The sequence below is a fragment of the Triplophysa dalaica genome, chromosome 19 (assembly GCF_015846415.1).
Source record: "Triplophysa dalaica isolate WHDGS20190420 chromosome 19, ASM1584641v1, whole genome shotgun sequence".
NCBI lineage: Eukaryota > Metazoa > Chordata > Actinopteri > Cypriniformes > Nemacheilidae > Triplophysa > Triplophysa dalaica.
Window position 1 is genome coordinate 8,905,367 of NC_079560.1, and position 22,813 is coordinate 8,928,179.

The 22,813-nt window shown below is 37.0% G+C and overlaps 4 protein-coding genes across 6 annotated transcripts; 2 read left to right on the plus strand and 2 right to left on the minus strand.

The window, feature by feature from the left end:
* Positions 1-227: 227 nt before the first annotated feature.
* On the minus strand, positions 228-7,818 carry trpc6a (transient receptor potential cation channel, subfamily C, member 6a). 3 transcript variants are annotated; one of them, XM_056732051.1, is made up of 13 exons: positions 7,566-7,818; positions 7,038-7,387; positions 5,201-5,948; positions 4,905-5,084; positions 4,106-4,270; positions 3,530-3,746; positions 3,203-3,430; positions 2,807-3,071; positions 2,485-2,680; positions 1,810-2,010; positions 1,367-1,435; positions 1,203-1,278; positions 228-1,084 (listed from the first exon to the last, which is right to left on the minus strand). In XM_056732051.1, exons 2-13 carry the CDS (start codon positions 7,178-7,180, stop codon positions 936-938), a joined length of 2,637 nt encoding a protein of 878 aa, XP_056588029.1. In that variant the 5' UTR covers positions 7,181-7,387; positions 7,566-7,818; the 3' UTR covers positions 228-935. The 3 variants fall into 3 exon arrangements, with proteins under 3 accessions (XP_056588029.1, XP_056588028.1, XP_056588030.1); XM_056732050.1 differs by having other exon boundaries at positions 7,038-7,818; XM_056732052.1 differs by having other exon boundaries at positions 230-1,084; positions 1,379-1,435; positions 7,038-7,818.
* A 1,982-nt stretch (positions 7,819-9,800) lies between these two features.
* On the minus strand, positions 9,801-12,337 carry angptl5 (angiopoietin-like 5). The gene is made up of 8 exons (XM_056730542.1): positions 12,027-12,337; positions 11,540-11,702; positions 11,303-11,406; positions 11,141-11,225; positions 10,959-11,063; positions 10,712-10,831; positions 10,449-10,634; positions 9,801-10,277 (listed from the first exon to the last, which is right to left on the minus strand). The coding sequence occupies exons 1-8, from the start codon at positions 12,156-12,158 to the stop codon at positions 9,958-9,960; spliced, it is 1,215 nt and encodes a 404-aa protein (XP_056586520.1). The 5' UTR covers positions 12,159-12,337; the 3' UTR covers positions 9,801-9,957.
* A 566-nt stretch (positions 12,338-12,903) lies between these two features.
* cfap300 (cilia and flagella associated protein 300) lies at positions 12,904-15,664 on the plus strand. The gene is made up of 7 exons (XM_056730543.1): positions 12,904-13,122; positions 13,680-13,761; positions 13,838-13,910; positions 14,042-14,199; positions 14,295-14,467; positions 14,574-14,640; positions 15,186-15,664. The coding sequence occupies exons 1-7, from the start codon at positions 13,013-13,015 to the stop codon at positions 15,321-15,323; spliced, it is 801 nt and encodes a 266-aa protein (XP_056586521.1). The 5' UTR covers positions 12,904-13,012; the 3' UTR covers positions 15,324-15,664.
* A 135-nt stretch (positions 15,665-15,799) lies between these two features.
* birc2 (baculoviral IAP repeat containing 2) lies at positions 15,800-22,751 on the plus strand. The gene is made up of 9 exons (XM_056730540.1): positions 15,800-16,275; positions 19,277-20,761; positions 20,863-20,962; positions 21,050-21,128; positions 21,216-21,264; positions 21,400-21,642; positions 21,728-21,982; positions 22,244-22,285; positions 22,427-22,751. Exons 2-9 carry the CDS (start codon positions 19,843-19,845, stop codon positions 22,618-22,620), a joined length of 1,881 nt encoding a protein of 626 aa, XP_056586518.1. The 5' UTR covers positions 15,800-16,275; positions 19,277-19,842; the 3' UTR covers positions 22,621-22,751.
* Positions 22,752-22,813: the final 62 nt, after the last annotated feature.

Below are 22,813 nucleotides of genomic sequence, written 5' to 3' on the forward strand. Positions count from 1 at the left end.
GCTTGACAGAAACACGTGCTTTTGACATTGTTTTTCCAGCTCCGCAACATCTGTCAGCAGAGCAGACAAACAAAGCAAGTCTTATTCTATTAAAACATGTTTTCATTCCTCATTCTCTCTGGATTTTTCATAATAACTTGTAATAATGTGTGCCTATGTCTTTCCCTCTAATGTACTTTTTGGTTTTTTTGACGGAATAGGTCTAATTCAGTGAAATATCTGTCCCTTATGATGTAGCTATAACAGAAGTCAAGCTTAAAATATTGAATATAAGATGTATCTTTATTTACATACACACATTGAAATGAAGTTATTTTGTTAGTACAAAAGGATGAGAGAGTAACTGGAATGAAGATCGGGAGGCATTGAAGCTTTTGGTATGTTTTTGAGGTGCTTTACTCCTTCAGGATTTTTGGAAGCATTGGAACAGCCCATTACAAGTAGGTTTAATAAACATTCATTAGGGCTGAGATGCCAAACAGGCCTGTGCTTAGTAGTATAATTCTACTTAAGTTATAATACAAATGTAAAATATATTATTAATATGCTATTTTTCACATTTTAATGCATGCAAACTAATACTGTTTTTATGTGATATATCTCTTCTCATTCCTCAAGAATTTGCCAGCAAGTTGCTAAGAGGAATTTTAGTTGTGTGATTTTGGGCGAAGTATGATGACTGACTGGGAATGTTTCTACTTCTTTCAAAATTAGTGAGTAAAATTGGTCAGCATGTGTATCATACAAAAATCCCACTATAGGATTGCATAGTCTCGCATTATATTAAATATAAGAAAAAAGCACAGTATCATTTTCACAGTCATGTTTTTTTCTGCTAACCCAGACCGAGGCAAAAAAGCATTTGGAACTGAAGTCCCTGTGCAAATTGTCTTTCTGGCTTATATAATAAGAATATGTTTCTGTTTTCGACTTTCTCAGTAAGTCTTCTGTGTAAGAGAATGCTGAGAGAGATTTTCTTCAAGTTTTCTCACTAGCTCAGCCAGCTCCTCCAGGTTGTGGGACTTCTCCTCTAACAGCTCGTACCGAAGGCTTGAAATGTCTTGCTTAATCTCCTTCAGTTCACCTGAAACACAGCATTGTTTTCCCAACAGGACAATTCAATTCATGCATCATACATTTAAGACATTGGTGTTTCTTCCGAAGTTTAAAACTAATGAAAGAGTTAATGTAAATACACGTACCCTCATTGATTTCATCACATTCTTTGTCAGTCTGAGCTTTAATGACATAGCGTTTAACCAAGCGTTTCATGATTTTCTGTGGAGATTAAATACAGAAGTTGAAAGTTAAAATTAAAATGAAATTTACTTGACAAAATGTAAACTTTAACCAGAGAATAACCAACAACACTACGTGCTTGATATCGACTGGAGTTGGCAAGATTCTTCTCATTGGTGGCTTTGTTTTGTCCCAACTGAAGACACAAGAGCAACATGCATGTATTCGTTAATTCTAACAAAATGATGTTTTAAGTGATAGTTTACCCAAAAATGAAAATTCTGTCATCATTTACTCTTGTCATTTCAAACCTGCATGAGAAGACATTTTGAAGAATGTTGTTAACTGGCAGCCTTTCACTTGCATTGTTTTGCTTGCATTCACTTCTACAATAGAAGTGAATGGGCGTCGGTGCTGTTTGATTACTAACTTTCTTCAAAATATCTTCTTTTATATTCTGTAGAATCCATGACTAGAGGATGAGTAAATAATTACACGTTTGGGTGAACTATCCGTTTAAATAAGTTTATAAGCTTTGCTTATGAACAAAGGAAAGATGTTAAATTTCACCTCATGAAGCTCAGACCCCTTCATGATGGCTTTGTGTCTGTTGAGGAGCTCGTGCAGGAGTCCCTTTACCCCTGTCACCAGACCCAAAAAAGACTTAGGACTCGGTATTAGGTTAAATGGCACAGGAAGAGTCCTGCCCTCTTCAAAATAGGTGAACCAGAGCTTGGCACGGGCAAACTTCCACTCCACATCTGCATCATCCTGCAAAGTTTTCAATCCTTAACAAACTAAAATGCAAGAGATGTGCAGAGCAAATGGATTCCTTTCCAAAGATTGTATTTAGACAGTTAAACTTTGTTTTTTGTTCAATATGCAACTCACTTGTAACTGATTTACAGATCCCATTTGCTCTATTGCACAGATTTATAATGTCAACAGCACCAACACAATCTCCCGGGAATTGGTAACTATTTAACGAGCTGGCTAATTCGAACGAATTCATGATATCGTTTTCATACTTTTTAATAGCCTACTGTTTGCTTTCGTGTCAGTAATGTTAAGGGTGTGGTTAATGGTGGGGCTTCAGTATTGCTTTTTTCTTATAATCGTATAGGATTTTGTATAATTCACATTGCACGAATTCATACGAATTAACCACCTTGTAAAACAGTTACAAATTCCTGGGTGATCAGCTTGGCATCACTTAAGACAAATGTGAACACATGAGATGAATACCTCGATCTCCTGAAATGAATTGTTGATCATGGCAATGAGCATGTTGAGTAGGACAATGACCACGGTGACATTATATACTCCATAGAGAACATAGCCAGTGTTCTCGATGAAAATGTGTCCGTTGTTCACAACTACAGACCTGACCTCAGAAAGGCCAAATATTGCCCAAAACAATGTTTTGAAGCTTTCTTCTACACTACAGAGTTAGAGAAAAAAATTACATTAGTAATCCACGTCCAAAATAAAAGAATAGAGGAATAGAAGTATAGTGTGTTCCTATGAAAAGGGGATGATCCAGAAATCTTATTCTGTTTGTACCCACGTTGTGAAAGCCTCATTCTGTTTAGCCCCCAAGTAATACGAGTAGAGGTTGAACATCCCAAACATGAAGGCCAAAAAGACAAGGATGAAGATAACCATGAACTTGAAGATGTCCTTCACAGTTCGGCCCAAAGATATCTGCAGCGGTCCAAAGCTCTCATTAGCTGGGAGTATGTATGCAATTCGAGAAAAGCTCAAAACCACTGCAATGGCGTACAGGCCCTCTGAAACTAACTGTGGATCGGAGGGCAGCCAGTCAATCCGAGCTGGAACGACATACAATAAGAGAGACATTACACAGACTGCTTGTTATCATACTGTATATTATGTCATCATTTTTTTCCAGACCTGAATCTTGCTTGACATATCTAAGAGGTCGACTTGACAAGTCACTCACCAAGCTGGAAGTATCCCACCTCAGCAGGCAAAGTTACGTTTGTTAGGTCTGTGTAGTGTTGATCAACATAACGCTGAGCTGCACACGCATGCCAGAAGGCCATTATCCTTGAGATGAAGGATGCCACAAAAATTGCCAACATTCCAAAGTCTAGCAAATTCCAAGGCTCGAGTAGATATTCCCTCGGACCCTGTGACCAGATTTCCTTGCATTCTGCCCAAATCATCCCTATGAAAGTGATTTGAAAACAAATCATTTTAAACAGACCAAGCACATGCAAATTATGCATAATGTTGTCTTAATGGAAAGTAAAAATAAGAAACAAACCTATGACCCAAGAAATGATGAGCATTTCCATCCACGTAAAGGGAGTTGTTTTCATACGGAACAGCTGCGTCGGATAGTCGTGAATGGTCATATTTGGAAGCAGCTGTGTCCCACCAAAGCGGTCTGCAGCATTCATGACCAAAAGGCCAAGGAAAATAGTGAAGGAGGCTACTTGGGCCACAAACTTAAGGAAAGGACCACGCATGATTTTTCCCATCTGTTGGTAACAGCATTTTTTATAGAGTGTAGTGAGGTTTCCAAGAAGTGCTTATTTTTGATGCACTGTTTGTACATAGTTCTATTGTATATTTAGCCATTAATGCTTATTATCTTTCTACGCTTATCGACATTGTTATGACTCATGTGACACGCCTGGATATTTTAAGCATTGCTGTAATTTACAGTCATGGGAATTTAAAGCTAAAGAAACATTGAGTACAATAGAACAGCTTTAGTACGTGATTCACACAGGATGTTAACACAAAAATATTGTCATGTATGTACTGTTTATGTTTGCTATGTAGCAAACCCAGATTGTTAGAAGTGATAGCATGCCTTATCTGTAAGAAAACATACCTTGCTAAATGGTGCCACCCAGTACACAATAGCCAGGACAGGGAGTCCAATTGCAACACCTAAAACCACCAGGAGCTTTATAGCTGTGCTCTGCTGCCTCAGTTCTGGCAGGTTTTCATACCATATTGATAAGAGCTGTTGTTGACAGTTAGGATGAGCCACAAACTGTTTGGGAAAGTTCAAAAAAATACTCAGATACACAGGTTTTTCTATTTCTGTTTCTTTTTTTAAACATTTTGATTCAACATTTTATGGCAATAATAAATAAATAAATTGCAAAAAGACCAGAAAAAAATCCAAAGACACCACTGTGAAGAACCTTTTGTGAAACAGAAATGGATGTTAAAGGTTGCCAGATTTGCGTAGCCAACCAGTTCAATGGCTAATCAAAACTAGCCAAACAACCCAAATACCAAAACTCAAATGTTGCCTCTTCTATACGTAAAAATATATTTTATACTGAATAACTATTTATATAAGTATTTATTTGAGTCATTTACACTTATTTAACACATTTATGTATTACGCACAGTTTCTTCTTGAAAATCACGGTACAGTAGTAATCATAATTACCGTCTGTTAAATAAATAAAGAATAACTGATGATGATCAAAATCTTTCCCCTTTAAACTGAAGACTTTAAACACAACCAACGACTTTAAAATTAACCAAATTCTGTGGAAAAAAACGCAACATGGCAACCCTGACAGTAAATATGGAACATTTTGATTTAATATCATACATTTTAACGTGATTTATAATTTAAATATGACTTAAAATTGTATATGTATATAATTTACCTTTTTCAGTTCGTACTTTATTGCAAGTTTTAAGCGAATGAGACTTGGCCGTCCAGGCGCATCTAAGGTCTCATCCTCTTCACCATTCAAAATCGCTTCCACCTCTTTGGTGCTCCTGCACAAGTCCAGAAGTCCCACAACAAAGTCTTTGCATTGGATGGAAAGTTTCCTATATTCATTCTAAGGAAAATAATCATTACAAAGCACAAAGAAAAGTGTGTATATACACAAAACGTTGTTGACATTTTTAATCTGTCTGATTTTTAAGATCTATATACTAGATTTGGTTGCCATACCTTAAACTCTTTTTCAATATTGGCCAAAGAGGCAAGCTCATTACTGAGCTCCAGTGCCGCCAACACAGGATCCTCATTGGACAGTGAGAGGTAAGCCGGACTGGCCAATCCCCTATAGGCATTGATCCGTGAGCGTGAGTGGCTAAAAGAATCATACTTTTGATGATAATTGCAAGTGTCACATGTACAAAAGTAGTCATGCGGCTGCTCAATACGAGTGCCTTTTCCCAAAAGTATGTGCACGATCTCGTACTCATGGCAGTGAGATGCTAGAATGATTGGAGTGATGTCATGAGAAAAGCGTGTACCGTCTTCGTCATAGGCAAAGAAGTCATCGTGTATGGGTGCTTGACTGGGGCTTGCTGTGAGTCGTTTGTAGTCAGCGAATGCTTTGTGGCTCAGTATGGCCTCCACAATCCTTGTGTAGCCTTTACTGATGGCCAACAAAAGTGCATCCCCTATACGTGATAGATTATCTTTCTCTAACAAAAGTTCTGTTACTTCTAAGTGTTCATTAGCTACTGACAACTGCAATGCATTCTGGCCCATGTAGTCCACACAGTTAACATCCAGATCGGGAATCTCCTCCAGCATTCTACGCACAACAGGTATGTTTCCATATTCGGCGGCATCAAGGAAACGTTCTTCTAAAGGTGTTAGGCTGTTTGGGTGGGCATTGAACATGTAGGCTGCCCCTCGCACAGCCTGTCTCCTGCTCTTGGCTAGCATCTGTCGGGCCAGGGTCTCACTATGATTAAAAACAGATAAAAAACTTGTAGTTTGGCCAGATATTTAAGTTTGTGTAACTGTTCAAATCAGTTGCTTGTCATTCTTAAGTGTACTTGGAGACATAGTTGTCTCTTGCCTGTGAGCCTGTAAACACTTAAAAGTTGTGTCCTATCGATATCCACTCATTCTAGTCACATCTGGAACAGTACTGGCTTTTTGTAAACTACCAGGATTCATTTTAATCTCAAATAAACCATTCATTTTTATTTACTACTGAAAGATTGCATGAAAAGGACAAGAACACCCAAACATGCAGGTTGTTTGATTTGAATGCATTAATTTATAATGTTATATTACACATTTCATGAAATAAATAAATGTAATAACATAAATATGATAGAAAATAAAATAAAATAAAATAAAGGTATATAACATTGTCCATGTAAGGTTAAACTATCGATTATTAGTCAAATTGATAATTTATTAATGCATATGGTTTAGTTAATTTGATTTAGTTAAAACACAGAGTTATTTTATTAGTTTTGTTGCCAATTTTATTGTACAGCACAGTTTATTAATATCTTAAATTAGCGTAATTTACATGTACATTTTAGTGTATTTTTTGCAATATTGTTATTTGCTTTAATTATTTATCTGTTTATTTTTTATATTGCTGTATAAGTTAATTTATTTTTATTTTATTAGATTCTTTTTCATTTGCTTTCAGTGAATTTTAATACCTCGACTTAAACATTCAGTTTATTGGTGGGGCAATTTTTCCATTTCATTTAGTTTAAGTTTTTCAAACAATATTCATACCATTATTTGATTTGATTTCAATTAACAAACAGTTTGAATTGTTTTAATAGCAAACCACAACCTTGTTAAAATCCATGTAGTTTGGCTAAACATGTCAAACTTTCTAAACCATCCATAACGTTGGTCGTTTATGACACATTTTAAAACAGATTTTTCTGACCAACCTTACAATTAAAACCTTGCCACTTTAATAAAAAATGACATTATAAACACATTAAACAACGCATTGAACGTATCTCAGAAAGCTATACCTACACTGAATTCACCTATAGATCCTTGACCAACTCACCTATGGTAGTATCCGTAACAGCCATAAGAGTCGTCAGCAAAGTCTTCATTCATCAGTAAATTGTCTTTACTTCGATTCCTCTTTTCAATCGTGGGATACCTTGATTGATTTTTGTCCTCCAGAACGAGTCTTCTTTGATTCATCCTTTCAACTGAGGCAGCACACTTTTGACATGATGTGAATACACCAAATCCAACACATCCCGCTATCCAAACATCCAGCTCTGAAAGATGGAGTGTGCGCTATGCACTGGCAAGTCACCATCTTCTACAATTCTTTGTTATGTTCTCGCTTGTCTTGAGAGAGTGCAGACCACTGAGGAATTCGGTCCCTTGTTTTCCACTCATTGGCTATAAAAGAAGTACATTATAACAATTCTTACCTCTTCATGCTTGACTGAAAATCATTCTTTATCATTACAAATTAGTTCATTTGTTATCCTGCAATCAATTTTCTCAATAGCGGAAAGCATTTAGCACCATATTTAGCCTTTGACAGATTGGAAAATGCATTACTATATTTGGTTACCATTATCATTAAAACTTTACACAGAGTCACTGAAGAAGTCACAGTAATGTCATGTGCTCTTTCAACAACTCCCTCTCCTTTCAAAACAACCCATTCATTGTAAATTCCTCATCAGTTCTGTCTTCCGAGTCGTGATTAAAATCTGCTTCCAAATTCAAAACTCAGTAAAGGAGTTCAGATGCTGTATCCCTTTGGGTCCATTTTAGTGTTCTCAATAAACCTCTGCTTCCTGTGTGTTCATTACGGACGTCCAACTCGCTGTAAACTGTGGGAAATGGCTTCAATGGAATTCCAAACAGACCAATCCTCATGCACGTTCAGCGGCTACATCACACATCTCACTCCATTTATTTTGACTCTCTCTGGCTTTCCATCTCCCACACTCTTACTCCTTTGTGTGTGCGTTCAGTAAACCGTTTAAATGTGTACGGACGCAGCGGTTAGCATATTGCCCACAAAAGTACGTGAGTACGTGAGCCAAGTGAAAGGGTCAAAAGGTAACCCTCACAGTGGGTCATGGGAAGCCACTGTCTTGTTTCTATTCTCGTGTTGATGGGCCGCTTTACTTGCGCCCGCTATTTTAAGATCCATTTCCAGGGACATGGATCATAATAACAGACTGCCCTCGGCGCAAGGCTTGCTACTATGGGACTTAAATAGTTTCGTTGCCAGCAATTTGTCATTTTTTTATCTGGTCGTTGCACCACTTTGCAGCAGAGTTATTTTGATACCAAACTTTAAGCTGAAGTCAACTTATAATATGGTTTCTATATTTTGAAGAATGTTGGTAACCAAACAACATTGACACCTTTTGACTTACAGTACATTCTATGGACACAAAACCACCAAAGACATTTCTCAAAATATCTTATTTTGTGCTCCTCAGAAGAAAGAGTCATTTACAGGTTTTGAATGACATATTGTTAAATAAATTAAATTAATTTTTAGTTCACTTTCCATGTCCATGTCTCAAGCACAGTTTTAAAATATACTTCATTGCATGTGAATGTGGATGAACAAGTCAAAGTATTTGCTCTACTCATCATGAAAATTGTCACCCACTGTCCTCGTGCCGGAGCAGAAGCGGACAAGCAAAGTATACATTACTTTGGGCTTAAAATGGAGAGTGTTTTATTTCAAATGGACAGGACAAATATTGTTGTACGCTTCAAGATTACCATCCCATTTATTACTAAAGTCAAATCACACGGGTCTGGTGTTATCTGGTTTCATAACTCCACTGGACCTATGTCCTAGAAATTCCTACATTCTCTCACGGTGACTCCCACATAGGCCCAGGGCTAGATACCATACATGACACGCTTTAGCAAAACTTGGACATTTTGTTTAGTCTTTGGCAGGACAAAATTTGGCAGGATACATTGTTGTAAATAGACGCAGAACAGATGGTTTAACATATACACATAACTACTGACATATTTACCTAAGGACAGTGAGGCTAATAGGGGCCCACACACTATGCAGCTTATTTAAGTGTGTTAATTATATTGATCCTGTCAATGAATCAGGAAAAAACATGGGCCACACACATCAGTGGGGACACAGATGTTGCCATAAAAATCCAGTCTTCCCTTTTATTATGTTTCATGTTTTTCCAATGCCAAAAATGTCATTTTCATGACAGTAAATTCTTTTAGGGACAAATTAAGTTGTGTTTGAAATTTTAAGGGGCTTTAGTGTCACAAAATTTGCTCTGCAGAAGCTATAATTTTGTTTTGAATAATTACTGTTGTCTTGAATTTACATCTGGCATTTTAAGAGCTGAGGAGAGTTTCTCTTAAATCCATTTATTTAGTTAAATCTACACTGTAAAACAATCCAGTGAAAAACTAAATAAACCGTTAAATAAATAAATAAATTAAACGGTTTCCTGTTTTCTAGTAAATTTACGGTCTCTTCCTGTAATTTAACGGTTTGGACCATGTTTTCAAAAATAAACTGTAACAAAAAAATCCTTTAAAAAAGGGAATTTTCCGGCAGCTGGGACCCCAGAAAAAAACAACATTCAAATAACAGTTTTCCCTCTGTAAAACTACATATTTTTTGTAGTCTTTCTTATACATTTTCGGTCTTTTTCTGCAGTTTTAATGTTTTTCCTGTATTTTAAATGATACAAGAAAAATCTGAAAAAAATCTGTAAAATTACAGTTTTTTTATTATATGCCTGAATATCTGTAAAAACTATCAGAAAAAAAAGTATCACATTTCTTTTTACAGTGCAGAGTCTTTTAATGATAACATTTGAGTAGTGATACAGCTTTTTTCATTATAATGAAAAGCAAGAATAAATATTTTGGTTCTTGACCCATCGCAATACCAGACGTTTTGTCACACTGATGACATCTCGGTCAATGATCAATGCTTCATGGATTTATTTTGAGTTCTGGATCTGAACTCTTCTGATCTTCATAGACACTGATTTGATTTGGACTGGCTTGCCGTTTTTAGTCCAGGTGTCCCATCGAATATGTGACTGGGTGGTGTAATCTTGGTCCAGTTGGGAGCCATTCAAATTTGCTTTTCCACATTGGTTAAACCACCATCCTGTGTTGTTTTGGTGCACACTGCAGCTTTCAACTGCTTTTTCATCAAAAGTGCAGAACGGGGCACAGCCATCGTTGTCAATATCAGAGGTACTGAACGGAGCTGTGTCCTGGTTCTCCTCCTGGTCATATCCTCTGAATGCATCCCCTGCAGAAACAGAGCAAGATTAAATCATGCTCTTATTTTGAAGTTTTATTTTAATATGAAACATTATTCAAAAACTGTGTTTTAAATGCAAACTTGAGGAGTACATCCTTGCCATGCTCAACCGGGTGAATTGATCCAGTGTCATGAGAACTAAAAAACGAAATGTCTGACCTGCACTACCAGCATATCTGCCCAGGTGTATTGCGAAGAAGTTGGTTTCGTCTTCAAGCCAAAAATTGTCATATGAAGCATACGCTATGGAATCATCTTGCGACACCAGAGACACGTGCAGCTGGAAACGTGTGTTTTTCTGATTCAAAATATTGAAGACCTTCCTCAGACCTAACCAGTGTTCTCCTTAGGAGACAAAACCGACAGAGATCTTTAAACGAAACCCATTTTAATTGATGAACGTTAATTGATAAACAATTCACCTGGTAAGTGTCCAAATCCATCCAAGTACTCTGACCACACTTTTTTGAAGTCAGTGAGACCATCTGTTCTTCTCTGTATTACTGTCCATCCACCCTCCATATAGTCCATTTCACAGAACACCTGTTAGAGGTCCAAGTGTAAAACACTTAATTCATCATCGGCGCAAATCTAATAACAAATGTTTGTTTTGTTTCTGATAAAAGAAAACTCTGGCTTGACATTTTCAAATTCATAATGAGGTACTTTCCTCAAAAGGAACATCTGTGTCTTCTGGATGAATTATGTAAATTCCACTAGGAATTTTGGGAGATATTGCCTCTAGTGTCTCTTTGATGTCACTACAATCTCTCCCTGTGAAAAGAAATGGTAATTCACTGAGGATGATGTGGTATAGGCATTTCTTAAGAAAATGAACCTAATAATCTTACCGTGGGACTGCAAGGAAAAGACATCGTTGTTGCTTCTCTGCATGTCCAAACTGAGCGTGTTCACTCTGGTCATCAGTTCATTCATCTTAAAGAGGAAAAGTTAGAAGTTTAAGAGCAATGTTCATGTAATGAGAGGTTATATGTATGGAATTTTATGTATACCTGACTTGAGAGTAATTCCAAGGTCTTCTGCTGTTCATCAATGAGATCTCTGATCAGCTTTCTAGTGCTTCTTGTATATGATACCATGGTGTTTTGGAGGATACCTAATATACACAACCAGCATCAAACTCAGTAAGAACTCAAATAAACGTATAACAGTGAGAAAAAATAACATATAAATGAAGGAAAGTGTAAATGATTGAATAATATCATGCACAAATAGTAGGAAACACCTACTGCACAAGGAATGCTTCTCATCACGCATTAGCTTGGCAGTCATTTCACAAGGCATAGTGCATTTGTCTTTGCCTGAGCTATATTCTTTTTGGTCTTGAAAAGACGCATTGTCCAACTGCTCATTTAAAATCACAGGTTCATCATGGTGAGTGCTCCTTGAATTCTGATGTGGAAATAATCAAACACTGTATTGCATACATATTAGACAAGTTTTCTTTTACAACAACATGATAATAATAATAACGACAATAAATGGTCTGTTGAAATTCAAATTGAATGTAAAATTACTGTATCTTTAAAAAGCATTACATTGGTTTAATGAACATATAAATAAAACAATATACTATATGCTATGTACGTCATTAAATATAATACAACTTTTTAAATAAAGTAATTCTTTTTAATAGCTCTCTAAAAAGATTCAAGTTATGATGAAGAAACTTTAAAGAACATTATTTATAGAAAAGCAAAAGATGACAACACTCACCATAGGCATGTCTGATGATGCAAATAGATGAGTAAAAATATGAAACAGAAACAAAGTGATCCAGATCATCTTGGTTTTTGCAATCCCACACATACAAGTGTGAAGATGTGCACCTTTCAATGAGATGGTCATTATCTTAAGTGTCCTGTGGGTTGAGACCGCCCTCTTTGGATTCCAAACACCCACAAAAAAGATATTTACACAGAAGTCTTCAGCTCAACAAAAGCGGTTGTCCAGACCAATTCTGTTTCATTTTAATACTATAGTTTATTGGACTTCAACAACATCCTGTATTGGCTATGAAAACCAGATGCTGAAATGTGACACTTCTCACTGTTGAAGTGGGAATCAGCATGGGCAGCATACGTAAGTGCATTCCTTCCAGAAACACAGCGGTATCCTGGGATATGAAACTTCATATGATACAGTAAAAACGCTCCGTACTGCCTTCAAGACACTTGAAGTGGAAAATTTAATTGAAAATATATTTAAATGATTTGATTTAGAATATGAACGGTGCATAAATGTGTACTTTGAATACCACTTTGCTCTGGGATAAAGGTAAACGAATGCATAATGTAAATGTTCAATGTTACAAGGTACTGTTGTCAATTATGCAAAAATTATTTTCCCCAGTCAGATAGATTTCATAGTCTTAAAGCAACACATCTGTTCGACATTAAACAGTTCTGCTGAGTATGCAGTATAGCCTATTATATAAAGCACTTCATGACCAAAACCCTGCCTGTGAGTTAAAGCTTTAAAAGTCATTGGGAAAATTACAACATGTCTATCTTTCTTTCTGTATTGCACCCATAAACTTGTGGAACTGGAATAAACAATTGTCAAAATATACAAAAGTATAAAAAAAACTTTACTAGGGTTTAGGTTTTTGGTCTTTTGTCCTGCTACCATGACGTAATTCTTCACCGTCCCAGCTGAGAGCGCGGCTGGTTTTGTTGTCATGGTAACGCTCAACAAGCAGCATGGCGGAGGAGAAACTTTCGTTTGAGCAAGCGTTCACATTCAACCTGCTGTCCAAAAAAACGTCCACGTTTCAGCAAGACCCAAAGATAACAAGACTCCTGATGAAATGGTAAGAATGTTCCCCGTTATAAAAAGGTAACATTGTACGGCGTAACAATAGGTAACAATCTACTGGTTGCGCAGAAAAAAAGTCTGTTGACATACTGAAAATATGTGGCGCAGCACATTCATCAATTCTCACATACTAAGCACCAACTCGAAATACGCAGATAATTTATACGACGCGAAAGAAACCACAAACACATTCATACTTGCGTAATTGACGTAAGCTTTATAATTTTCCCTTTCGGAAAGTATGCAAATATTGTTTTGTGTATTTATCCGTGTGCTTTGACCAGTTATATAAGGTCGAGGCTTTCGCAGTATTCAATAAGATTAAAGATCTCAATCTACATAAAACCTCTTTTTGTCACAGTGACATTTGTAAATATTATTTAAATCGACAGGTTCAAACTTTTTAGTGTTAGGGTTATAACTACAGTAGATTCTTACAAAATATTAATAAAAATAGTTTGCTGTATATTTGATCAAATAGTAATAAATAAATATACTTTTTTCAGATAATTTGACATTTTGGTTCAATGTGTTTGTCACTCGGCCTTTTAGGTCGATGTTGGGTCGCATAACCACCCAGGCATTTAACTTTGACCAACCCTTCCAGCCTTATAGGTGGAATGACTTTGCCTGGGTAAGTATTATCCCATTATATTTGACCATTTATGTGTAAAAACATTATGCAAACACATGCAAATTGTTATTGACAGAATTTCTTTCAAGATCCCTGTGTAAAGTACAATTTGAAGGTACTTGATAACTCTGGATCATGGACACTGCTGGGTATGATAAATTAATACATAATGATGAATGATGAGTGCTTTAATCTTAAATTGTGAATTGGTATTTAATTACAATACTAGTTTATTTCTCATTTCTTAAAAAACAAATAATGGCTTTTCACTCATTCACAGGTAGAGACATCACACATGTAAATGCTGAAGTTATTCCTTGTACAAAAGTCTCAGTGGAAATGTTTGATCCAATTTACTCAAACGATATTGTTCACCCCTCTGGACACATTGTCAAATGTTACCATGAAATACACCCTAACTTTGATGAGTTACGCAGGGTATGGACCTTTTAAAACTATATTACGACCATAGAGGCTCTCACGCATAGGCGCAACAATGAGCTGAGTTGTTTTCTCTGTTTGCATTTTGACAGATTTTGCTTGAAGAGGATTCTGACAATTATCATAAAATCAGTGCGGATGATCGTCAGGAATTTCTGTTCAGATTGTTCAAGCATATGGTTTTAGGAGGTGAACTTTGCCAATATGAGGATGTTATTCACCCTTACATTGACACTGCTAAAATAATATACAAAGATATGGTCAGGTATGGATTTTTGGCCTACATTTATATCTCATATTAACTTTTTTTAAATGCAACAGTTGCGTGCAGAAAACTTTATTGACAAACATCTGTTTAATGTGTCTTCCAGTGTTCAGAAGGACCCGGGCACAAAAGACATTAGTTTGGTCTCAACGGTCTTGAAGGTTTCTGCTTATGTATGTAGCCTTGCTCATTTTTTGCATGCTCTATTAACAAGACTGACTAAAATGATGTTGACATTTAGTCACCCAGATGTTTTTTAAACCTTTATGACTTTCTTACATGAAACACAACAGACTTTCTTTAAATTGAAACACAAAAGGAGATTTGGCAGAAGGTTAGGGACTTAACAGCAGTCTTTTCACTGTTATTTGTATCTTTCACTATTAACTTTCACTTGCATTCTTGCATGGTTTGCATTCTTTATCAGCGAATAGTGATTGAGACTAAGTAACTAACTTTCAGAGCGAATGTCATAGGGATTTGGGATGATCATGAAGGCAATTAAAATTATAATATTCTACTGTATGTCTTTAAGCAGCTTTGGTTGTATATGCAACAGATGAGCTGTATCCAAACCAAACAGAGTGACATATATCCCCCACCGCCACTGTTGCCTAGACACAACACAACACATCTGACTTAACTTCAAAAAAAAACAGCAAGTATGAAATAGTGACAGCCATGCAGACTTAAAATTCTTTCTGGTTTTATTTTTTAGGATATGTCTGGATTGTGCTACCCATCTGCCGTAGAAAATGAGCAGACGTTTGCTTACCTCAGTATTGATCCATTCAAGAGGCATGTGTATGTCTTATACCATTCCTTTGGTATAGGGGATTTTTCAGAGAAACAGTGAAAAACACAAAGATATTATAAAATACATGTATATGGCTACGTATTTGAGTTTGGACATTTGTGAAAAGAGCTTGATGGAAGTTGTTTTTGTTATTTTATTAGCCAAGTTGTTCTTGTTAATTATACATGGTTATGTTTTTTTCATTTTTTCTTTATAAATTACACTAATAGCCTATTTGATGCGTGAAATACTCTAATCTTTCTTTGTTTATATCTATAATTATTTTGTTCTGTGTTGTACCTGTCCTTTTAGTAAAGGTTAAGAGCCAATAGTACAATAACATGTGTGTTTTTAAAAATGGTATTGATGATACGATTTAAGACTGGCTTGCTTCACTCTCATTCTCCCTTTTAGATCTCCATTCATTTATAAAAGGGTTTAAATAATTAAATATCCTGTCAGTTACATTATAACACAACTGGTATAGTTTAATCAAGTAAAGTAACAACTTTCCCTGGGTATTTTATAGTTCAACATTCAGACGCGTGATTCTTGTCGCCATACCATCAAATATTTCCTTATTTAATCATTTATGAGCCTAAAAACTAAGTAAGATATTTCCCACTTCAACCTAGAAATAATTTATGGAACTGCGCCCTTTTTATGTTACTAAATGTTTCGTAATGTTGTAATGTTACTAATGCATTGGTAACATGTTTGTTTTAGTGTTATCAATTACTTGGAATGTACGGAAGTTATTTCCGAGTTTGACGTGGGGAAAAAACTAATCCAATGAGTCTGTAACGCGGCTCTCACTAAATTCTTGGTGTTCGAGTCGGTCGTGTTGACAGTCAGTCTTATTATACAAACGTGAGCGGGCGGAAAGTGGGCGGCGTTTAAACACCGAAAAGTCCCTTGCTCACCACTCACTACTCATATAACGAGTCATAACGATTCAATTCTGTAAACTTATTTCGATTCTTTCGAATTTCCTCATTCATCTGCTGAAAAGGTAAGAAAACGCACACAATTGGAAACAATGAACTAGGGGGCAGTGTTGATAAGATTTTTTTGCGTATGTCATCGGCTATATGTCCATTTTACCTTGTGATTGCCATGTTTAATACGTATTATAGTGTTAGAACTGTTTATGATCATAGACATGGGATATGTGAATGAATAGAATGACCGTTTTTGGGACGTTCGTTTTGTACATTCAACTATGCAGGTTGTTGTACAATGTAATACACATCATTTAGCCTCATAATTTACCTAATGATTTCTCTGTATCTTGTTTATTATCTGATTAAAAACTGCTTTAAATCCCCACAAAGTATCATCAAGTAACAAAACAAAATAGGACATTTCATTATAAGATTGAGCATGATTGCAGGCTAAGCCTTGTTCTTATTCACAATGTGAAGTAGAGAGGTTAAAAGCCCTGTATAATATTTGTGATCCTACCTGTGAAAACTAAGCTGATGTCACTTTTTTGGTGATTTACTATTTTCAACATATGGAGTAGACCAGAGCTGTTGAATGATTGAAGGACGAGTTGCGACACACTTTGATCTCGCCGCCATGTTGTCACGTGGTTCCTGGAGCTCTCGATAGTTAAAAACTGTCAGTCTGTTTAAATGGGTTTAAGTGGGAGGTACTGTGGAAGCAGCTGTATCTACAAATTCACTAATACCAACACAATATGCACTGATAACTACGTTGATTAAATTCATAATAACATATTGTCTGATGGGTGTATAAAAGACAGTATTAATCAGTTTTGTGTGTTTAATTTGATTAGGAAAAATGGGTAATGTGCAATACATTAAAGAGTAACTAGCATACGATTTTTAAGGTTGTACTTTGGTTTATGGATTGTCCAACAACAAGTTTATGTACATAGAAGGTGTAAAATCAGTATGATGTCGTAATAATAGGTAATTATTCTTACCTTATTTCTTGATTGACTCTTAAATGATTATGTCCGCGATTCATCTTTCTAATCCCTCCTTTCTGGCTTAGTGTCATGTGATTGGTCAGATAGTGTAGTCTGCTGTGATTGGTCAAACACGTTTGTAACGCCAAATCGGGACGAGAGTGAGTGATGATAATGAGTGTCAGCTGCGGGTTGCACGGGTATCGCATCCGGCAGTCGACCGTGCGGGAGCTACCGGCTTTTTACTTTCGTTTTGTGGTTTGTTTATTTATATTAAAAGTTGTTAAACGCAGTTTCCGCCTCCTATTTCCCATTCCTTGAATTTGTGTCAGCCTGAACACAGATGAACAGGGTAGAACACTGCAGGTTAGTTTCGTTTTAAACGTCTCTAATCATTCGTGCTTAGGCTGAAAATCATTCGCAGCTGACTAGTTATGCATTCACGTTGTGTGTGTAACGTTGTCAACGACAAGCGCTTAAATCCCCGTTATTCCGTTGATATCTGCAGGTGCGCAATCCGTGGATTCTTGGCAAGCATACACGCACAACGTGAGCGCTGTTTGCTATGACAGATTTTTTTTGTCTCCGGACATGATTTGTGACATCATCAATGCATGCCCTAAAGAGCTCCCCATGACACGAGTTACTTCCGCATTCCATTCTTCGGACGTCTGTGATGTCTGTGGTAGTGTCGCAACTCTTTTTTTTAAACCGGCTCTGGAGTAGACCACTTCCGACCACATAAACAACGCCGGTTTAAATAGAACCAACACAATATTTATACCCGATTTAAAGTTGTTAAACGCGTATTCCTACTGAAACAGAAAGTAAGTTCTGAACCACGAGTAGCACCTCCACTTTTCAAATAACCGATAGGGTTTTGCTTACGTACCAGCCCGGCAAAGATGCAACTGACAACTTGACTGACAGCCACAGTTGTAAAAATGTTTATTTGATAGATTCCCAATTTAGATTATGTGTCGGTGTCATTTAAAAAGCTTGTATTTTACGTTGATGCATGGCACTTGTATGTCTACTCATCAATGCTGTTTATAATGTCATTCTGTACATTTCGCAATCGCATACACAAGTTTGCACCATACTTCAGATTTTTAGTTTCTTAAATGATATCTTTAAAATTATAATGTTTTTATTAAATAAAATAAACGTTTACTTTAATATATAGTTAATAATACATTATGTAAAATATGTTATCCAGACATATAGACCTTTGATCAACTATTGTGACGCAACATCCGCTTCTGTTTAACCGAAGCAGAAGAAAGGACTTTTGGCGGTGCTGCTCTTGAGCAAAATCATTTTAGTAACAGTCACGGTGAGTCGGTGGTTTTTAACCCTTCATTGACCAACAAACATGTTTTTAACAGCTGTGGTGTAACATGGTTGTTTTTTATGTATTCGAGAAGAATAACCGCTGTTGTCTTTTCCGCATAGGCACAAGCGCAGATAAAATGACAGCGTCATGGAAAACACGTCTGATAATTCCTTTGCCGTTTCCGATCACGACACGGGGTTTCACCCTCATCCCACACGTACTCCACACTTACGGGTCAAAAATGTTCCTGACATTTGCATTTCGTTTCTGATTCGAATTAGTCATCGACCTCAAATATCAAGGGGAAGGGTTGATACATCAGGAAACGCCTTAAAACCGTATAGTTCAAAAGAAATCGAAACTTACAGATCTGATCACATAATTATTAAGACATTAATAAACGCGATAGGTCTCCGATGGATTAGACAATACCCAGCAAACATATTTGTAAAATATTTTTTTGTATCTTATAAATGTGACGTAAGTGCATACATTTTGTCTTTAACAGCTATGCAGTGAGCAGATATTATCTAACGTTGTATGTGTTCAGTTTATCTACACAAGGAATGAAACACGTAAAACGTTGTCTTTGAAATGCCTTTATTTGCCAGGTGTGATACATTGATTGGTTGAGAGCAAGGAGTGTTAGTTTGCCAATCAGGAAGTAATATCCATAGTTTGCTCCGTCCATTATTTTACTTTATGGTTGGACTAATATTTGTTTCTTTTCTTTGTTTACAGATTATTGCATCATAGTGGAAAGAAGCACAAACCCATTACTTCAACCTCTTTCTTACATAGGAGTTTATAATTTTTTTTTAACTAAGATGATCTATTCTGTCATGGCGGACTAGACTCACTATGGGATGTCCAGCAGAGAGCAAGGTTTAATAGGACGCACCCTGTGATCACGTTTTTTCTATAGTTTCTAGTTAAATTGATTTTGAGTCCGGTGTTTTATTTTATAATGTGTTTTTGTCAGTGTAGTCGAGGTGTTTTTCATAGTGATCCAGGCTGAGCTGCGATCATGAGTTCTTCTTTAGCAATTTCATTTAACAGCTATCTGGTGTGTGCTGTGTATGTTTTTTTGGTTATTGCGTAACCAATATTGTGTTATCCAGTCATGTTGAAAGGATCACGAGTCCATCACATGGGATTTCTGGTCAGGGGTCAGGGTTAATGTAATATGGTTTTTTTTCTGTGTAATTTTTTTGCTTAGATATTGCTTCATTTTATGCCCTCACACAGACGGGGTGTTACAATAAAGCCTTTCTCTCTGCTGGACATCCTGCTCTCTCTTAATCCAAATGGAAATCCTACAAAATAATGCTTTCCTTCGGGGATTGTGTCGTAACAGCGGCCCCGCAGATCTACAGTATGATAACTCCTCAGAACTCTTTCGTATATCTACTTACGCTAAATTCCCCGCCACCGCACCGGTGACAGAAAGGAGTCTCGCACGTGCCGGATTTTACTACACTGGAGTTGGCGATCGTGTCCAGTGTTTCCGGTGCAACGTGACTGCTGAGAACTGGCAGGCAGGTGACTGCCCTGCTGAAAAACACAAACAGCTGTCTCCCAACTGCAGTTTCATTCAGAGTTTACCCGCTACCGCAAACCTCCTATCTTCTTCCCATTCCGCCTTCTCTCCGCTCCGCAATGTTGCTATCCTACAGCTGTCAGCCCCTGCATCGGCTGGAGCATCAACCACGGCCGTTTCCGGCCAGACGGAGGACCAGGTGTGTTACTTAAACATGGGATTCAGCAACCTGGCCCCTTCCAGTCCCATAACGTCTCGTGGAGTGGAGGACATGTCTCACCAAAGACCTCCAGCTTGTCACAATCCTGGCATGCGTCGGGAACAGGAACGACTGGATACTTTTCAGAATTGGACTGTTGCTACCATAACTCCAGCTGAGCTGGCCAAAGCTGGTTTTTACTACCTTGGCCAAGGCGATAGGGTGGCTTGCTTCAGTTGTGGAGGACAGCTTAGCAACTGGGAACCAGGAGATAGGGCAGTGTCTGAGCATCAGAGGCATTACCCAAACTGTCGCTTCGTTCGAGGTGATCGTGCAGAAAACGTTCCGTTAAGTGGTGGCGGCCTTTCCAATGTTTCTAATTCAGCAATGCAACAGTGTGAGGAAAGACTGCTGACATTTGTCAACTGGCCCTCTAGAATACCAGTACGACCGGACCAGCTGGCTAAAGCTGGCTTTTACTATGTTGGTGAGTGTTTTGATCGTGTTTAGTAAATCATGTGTGACTTGAGATGAGTCCAATGTGCCATTAATACTCATGTCCTCATCTCTTTTTTTGTTTATCCATAGGTCGCAACGATGATGTAAAATGCTTTTGTTGCGACGGTGGACTCAGATGCTGGGAGTCTGGTGACGATCCATGGGTTGAACATGCAAAGTGGTTTCCAAGGTAAATTATTAAACAAATAAACCATTTTCAGTGTTATTTCTCTCATCATGGTATTATTTGTATTTTAAATGTGTTTCTTTATCATAGATGCGAATACCTTCTACAAGAAAAGGGCCAAGATTTTGTTAATCAGATTCAAGCTAGATTTCCAAGACTTTTTGAACAAGTATGTGGAAAAAATCAGTGTCATTTGGTTGAAGGTTTTGATGCAATGTGAAGGATATCATACCTAGTTTACACTTTGTCTTTACAGCTTTTGACAAATGGAGATAGTAACTCAAGGGAATTTGTGGATCCTCCCGGTAAGTTTTCTTGAAAAGGTTTAAGTACTTGTTATACTTTGTTTTTTTGGCCTACAACACGTAATTGTCATACCTGTGTATGTAAAGTTAGCTGACCGGTATTAACAAATATTGCATTTTATCTCAAACCTTCAGTTGTACACTTGGGACCCGGAGAGGACCGCTCAGAAGATGCAGTGATGATGAACAATCCTGTTGTGAAGTCTGCTTTAGAGATGGGATTTGAACGTGGCCTGGTTAAGCAAACTGTCCAGAGCAAAATTCTGACAAGTGGAGAGAATTATAAAACTGTTCAGGAACTGGTATCTGATTTATTAAGTGCAGAAGATGAGAAGAGAGAGGAGGAGAGAGAGCTCCTCGCAGAGGAAATGGCCTCAGGTATATTATTCAAAGATTGTATCTCATGACCCAAGAATTTAACTCCTCTCAATCTAACCCTTCTGCTACCTTGTTTTTTTTACAGATGGTTTCACTTTCCTTAAGAAACATCACGCTGCCTTGACACAGCGTCTTAAAAGCGTACAAAGCTTAATGGATCATCTTCTTGAGGAGAATGTTATTTCACAGAAAGAATATGATATTATACGTAACTGCACTTCAGTCAAGCAGCAAACAGGGCAGCTCATCGATTTAGTTTTGTCAAAAGGAAATGCAGCAGCAGAGGTTTTCCGCAACTGGATCAAAAAGAATGACGTGTACCTGCTGAGAGAACTGATGGGTATGTGATGATTTATGATCTTAAATGTAGCGTCTGTACATTTTGAATGTTTCATGTTGTTAGTCTGTGTCAGTGTGAAACCTTTGTATCCCATATTGGCTTCAAGGCCAGTAGATAGGAACACTTATGCAAAACAAGGTGATGCTCTTAAAAGCGTTAAAGAGAAAAGATCCTGAATGAACAGCGAGAAGTCCACAACAAACAAACCACTACATAATATTGACAATCGATTTTTATTTTTTGTTCTTACTGCAATTTCAGCCCTGACAAATGAAGCTGTATCACCGAGTCAAGATCTTTCAGGTATATTCAAACACAAGAAAAGGTTTTGTTTTAATTTTGCCCCTTTTAACACTAGCCATCACACAAAGGGAATCAGATAGATCCCACTCAGAAGTGAGAGAGTTGTTGTAAAGTGATTGACACTGTCATTCCTTTTCACAGACTTGCCCATGGAGGAACAGCTGAGAAGACTACAAGAAGAACGTACATGCAAAGTGTGCATGGATAAGGAGGTTAATATCGTCTTTATTCCCTGTGGGCACTTGGTGGTGTGTAAAGAATGTGCACCTTCATTACGCAAGTGCCCAATATGTAGAGGATTGGTCAAAGGCACTGTCCGTACCTTCCTTTCATAGTATGAAAAGTGGATAAATAATTAAATAAAACTCTGCGATTGTCTGTAGTCTTACATCTTTTTAATTCATTAACATCTTTGGACAAAATGTGGATTTGGCAAAGGAAATATAATAAAATTATATAAACACAATTCTGCACATTGCACATAATAAAAACATTCTGATCATATTTATTACATATTAAAATTATTTT

What these genes read in the sequence shown, in the direction of transcription:
- cfap300 (XM_056730543.1), top strand. Translation starts at nt 13,013, where the DNA reads ATGGCGGAGGAGAAACTTTCGTTTGAGCAAGCGTTCACATTCAACCTG. An exon ending in GGTGGAATGACTTTGCCTGG is followed by an intron (nt 13,762 to 13,837) that starts GTAAGTATTATC and finishes TGTTATTGACAG; the next exon opens with AATTTCTTTCAAGATCCCTG. An exon ending in TCTTGAAGGTTTCTGCTTAT is followed by an intron (nt 14,641 to 15,185) that starts GTATGTAGCCTT and finishes TTTATTTTTTAG; the next exon opens with GATATGTCTGGATTGTGCTA.
- birc2 (XM_056730540.1), top strand. Translation starts at nt 19,843, where the DNA reads ATGGAAATCCTACAAAATAATGCTTTCCTTCGGGGATTGTGTCGTAAC. An exon ending in CATGCAAAGTGGTTTCCAAG is followed by an intron (nt 20,963 to 21,049) that starts GTAAATTATTAA and finishes TCTTTATCATAG; the next exon opens with ATGCGAATACCTTCTACAAG. An exon ending in CGCAGAGGAAATGGCCTCAG is followed by an intron (nt 21,643 to 21,727) that starts GTATATTATTCA and finishes TTTTTTTTACAG; the next exon opens with ATGGTTTCACTTTCCTTAAG.
- angptl5 (XM_056730542.1), bottom strand. Translation starts at nt 12,158, where the DNA reads ATGACCATCTCATTGAAAGGTGCACATCTTCACACTTGTATGTGTGGG. An exon ending in CACAGATGTTCCTTTTGAGG is followed by an intron (nt 10,832 to 10,958) that starts AAAGTACCTCAT and finishes ACCTCTAACAGG; the next exon opens with TGTTCTGTGAAATGGACTAT. An exon ending in TGGATTTGGACACTTACCAG is followed by an intron (nt 10,635 to 10,711) that starts GTGAATTGTTTA and finishes TTGTCTCCTAAG; the next exon opens with GAGAACACTGGTTAGGTCTG.
- trpc6a (XM_056732051.1), bottom strand. Translation starts at nt 7,180, where the DNA reads ATGAATCAAAGAAGACTCGTTCTGGAGGACAAAAATCAATCAAGGTAT. An exon ending in CAGAATGAGGCTTTCACAAC is followed by an intron (nt 2,681 to 2,806) that starts GTGGGTACAAAC and finishes CTAACTCTGTAG; the next exon opens with TGTAGAAGAAAGCTTCAAAA. An exon ending in AGGGGTCTGAGCTTCATGAG is followed by an intron (nt 1,436 to 1,809) that starts GTGAAATTTAAC and finishes TTGTGTCTTCAG; the next exon opens with TTGGGACAAAACAAAGCCAC.